Genomic DNA, 2,795 nt, shown 5'->3' on the forward strand with positions numbered 1-2,795 from the left:
CGTGACTACAGACGGAGACGATCACATCTGGCGATGCAGACTCACGCAATATTGATGAAACTTCTTAGCAAGATGCTCTAAATTTTTATGATAATTTTCCCTCCGTATATTCATACTTTAAACGTTGTAGAGTAATACTTGTACGGATTTTGTTTTCTAACAAAATCCGTAGAAGTATTACTCTACAACGTTTAAAGTATGAAGATACGGAGGGAAATTGCTATTAAAGTATCATAACTCTTTCCTCTTGTTAGGCTGAGCGACGTCTGCAAGACATTGACCAAGGTGCGAGTGTGGCATATGTGAACATGCAGGCGCACTTTGGCCGTAAAGGCAGCAGTGTTGCCGGAGAGAGAAAAAAAAAGAGAACTTTGAGAAACGGCCGTTCATAACATTCCGAAAATCAGTAGGCACACAATTTCAAATATTTTTGTCTACGTTTTCTTTCTGAATGCTCCTTGTGAATAAATACAAATGTAATGCGATTTAAATATCTTTATGTACGCCGCTGTCGCCTCTCCTTCCCAGAAACGGCGGCGATGTCTTTACAACTGTATTTGTTAATACAATAGAATCTTACTTAACAGCTATTACAACTGAGTCTTCTTTAGCAGCTGCACCTTCTGTCACACCTGTGTCTTCTTTAACAGCTGCACCTTCTGTCACACCTGTGTCTTCTTTAACAGCTGCACCTTCTGTCACACCTGTGTCTTCTTTAACAGCTGCACCTTCTGTCACACCTGTGTCTTCTTTAACAGCTGCACCTTCTGTCACACCTGTGTCTTCATTAACAGCTGCACCTTCTGTCACACCTGTGTCTTCATTAACAGCTGCACCTTCTGTCACACCTGTGTCTTCATTAACAGCTGCACCTTCTGTCACACTTGTGTCTTCATTAACAGCTGCACCTTCTGTCACACTTGCACCTACTATTATTGCACATAACAGCTGTCCCTTCTTTATCCAGCCATCCTTTCCTTACTCAGCTGTCCCACCTTTACTCAGTTGTCCCACCTTTACTCAGTTGTCCGCCCTTTACTCAGCCGTCCCTTCTTTACTCAGCTGTCGGTTCTTTACTCAGCTGTCCGTCCTTTCCTCAGCTGTCCCTTCTTTACTGGGGTGGTGGAGGTGGGGCGCCATGTTCATGTGATGAAGGTATATGTATTCCGGAAGACCGGTATGGAAATGAATACCTAATTGAAACTCAGCGAATTTATTTGACAAGAGTAAACTCTGGCATCCTTCTGTGTCGTGTTCTTCTCTTCCTCCACTTCCTTTTTCTCTATCCCTTCCCCTCTTTCTCTTCTGCTCCTTCGACTCCTCGTCCTCCTTGCCCTCCACCCCGTTCATTCTTTCTTTCTTTGTTCCACTCTAAAGTGCGTCTTATTCTCATTTTCTCAATTTTATTCTCAATTCCTTACATATTTTCCATCCCCACGACCTCTCTTTCTCTCTCTCTCTCTCTTTCTCTCTTTCTCTCTCTCTCTCTATCTCTATCTCTCTCTCTCTCTCTCTCTCTCTCTCTCTCTCTCTCTCTCTCTCTCTCTCTCTCTCTCTCTCTCTCTCTCTCTCTCTCTCTCTCTCTCTCTATCTCTACCTCTCTCTCTATCTCTATCTCTATCTCTATCTCTACCTCTCTCTCTCTCTCTCTCTCTCTCTCTCTCTCTCTCTCTCTCTCTCTCTCTCTCTCTCTCTCTCTCTCTATCTATCTCTATCTCTACCTCTCTCTCTCTCTCTCTCTCTCTCTCTCTCTCTCTCTCTCTCTCTCTCTCTCTCTCTCTCTCTCTCTCTATCTATCTATCTATCTCTATCTCTACCTCTCTCTCTCTCTATCTATCTATCTATCTCTATCTCTACCTCTCTCTCTCTCTCTCTCTCTCTCTCTCTCTCTCTCTCTCTCTCTCCATCTCCCTGCCCACACACCCTTGGTCTCCCCTGGCTTGTTCAGCTGCATGGTTCCCACAGGACGGCCCTTCATCCACCCTCCCGCCAGACCACACACTTCCTCCTGTGTTTGCTGAACTCCACCTCCACAACCCGACCATTTTCACAACTACAAGTCTGCATCTACTTTCATTCCTCCCTTGCAATATCGAATTGAATGCTCTCGACCAAATTTTTATGGAACTTTGTAATGTGATATTGATGGCATTTATATAATTTTTGCTGGATCTAGGAGTAATAGAAACAGACGTGGCAGACTCCCTAATGTTTGAGGGACCAGGCGCCGTAACATGTGGATACTGGGGTGCTCGATCAATAGACATGCTTCAGTTAAATCTGACAATTCTACCAGCACGACGTCGCTCACATTGACAGCTCTCCAGGGACTGTTCCCGTGTATTGTTGGCTTCCTGAAGACCCACGGCATTTGTCTAAACCGAATTATATATATTATATATATATATATAATATATATATATTATGCAGTCTCCGTGGTGTAGTGGTAAGACACTCGCCTGGCGTTCCGCGAGCGCTATGTCATGGGTTCGTATCCTGGCCGGGGAGGATTTACTGGGCGCAAATCCTTAACTGTAGCCTCTGTTTAACGCAACAGTAAAATGTGTACTTGGATGAAAAAACGATTCTTCGCGGCAGGGGATCGTATTCCAGGGACCATAGGATTAAGGACTTGCCCGAAACGCTACGCGTACTAGTGGCTGTACAAGAATGTAACAACTCTTGTATATATCTCAAAAAAAAAAAATATTACAGAAAACACACACTTATATAACAAAATAACAATATGCCAATCAGTGTTCAAAGACCTCGTCCAGTTCCTCGGGGGTCGGGTG

The 2,795-nt window shown here is 44.0% G+C and overlaps 1 protein-coding gene across 1 annotated transcript; it reads right to left on the reverse strand.

Annotated features, from left to right (window-relative positions):
* Window positions 1-576: 576 nt before the first annotated feature.
* On the reverse strand, window positions 577-1,350 carry LOC123745082 (serine-aspartate repeat-containing protein I-like). The gene is made up of 2 exons (XM_069306193.1): window positions 1,194-1,350; window positions 577-911 (listed from the first exon to the last, which is right to left on the reverse strand). Exons 1-2 carry the CDS (start codon window positions 1,348-1,350, stop codon window positions 577-579), a joined length of 492 nt encoding a protein of 163 aa, XP_069162294.1.
* Window positions 1,351-2,795: the final 1,445 nt, after the last annotated feature.

Source organism: Procambarus clarkii, chromosome 57 (assembly GCF_040958095.1).
Source record: "Procambarus clarkii isolate CNS0578487 chromosome 57, FALCON_Pclarkii_2.0, whole genome shotgun sequence".
In the NCBI taxonomy this organism is placed as follows: domain Eukaryota; kingdom Metazoa; phylum Arthropoda; class Malacostraca; order Decapoda; family Cambaridae; genus Procambarus; species Procambarus clarkii.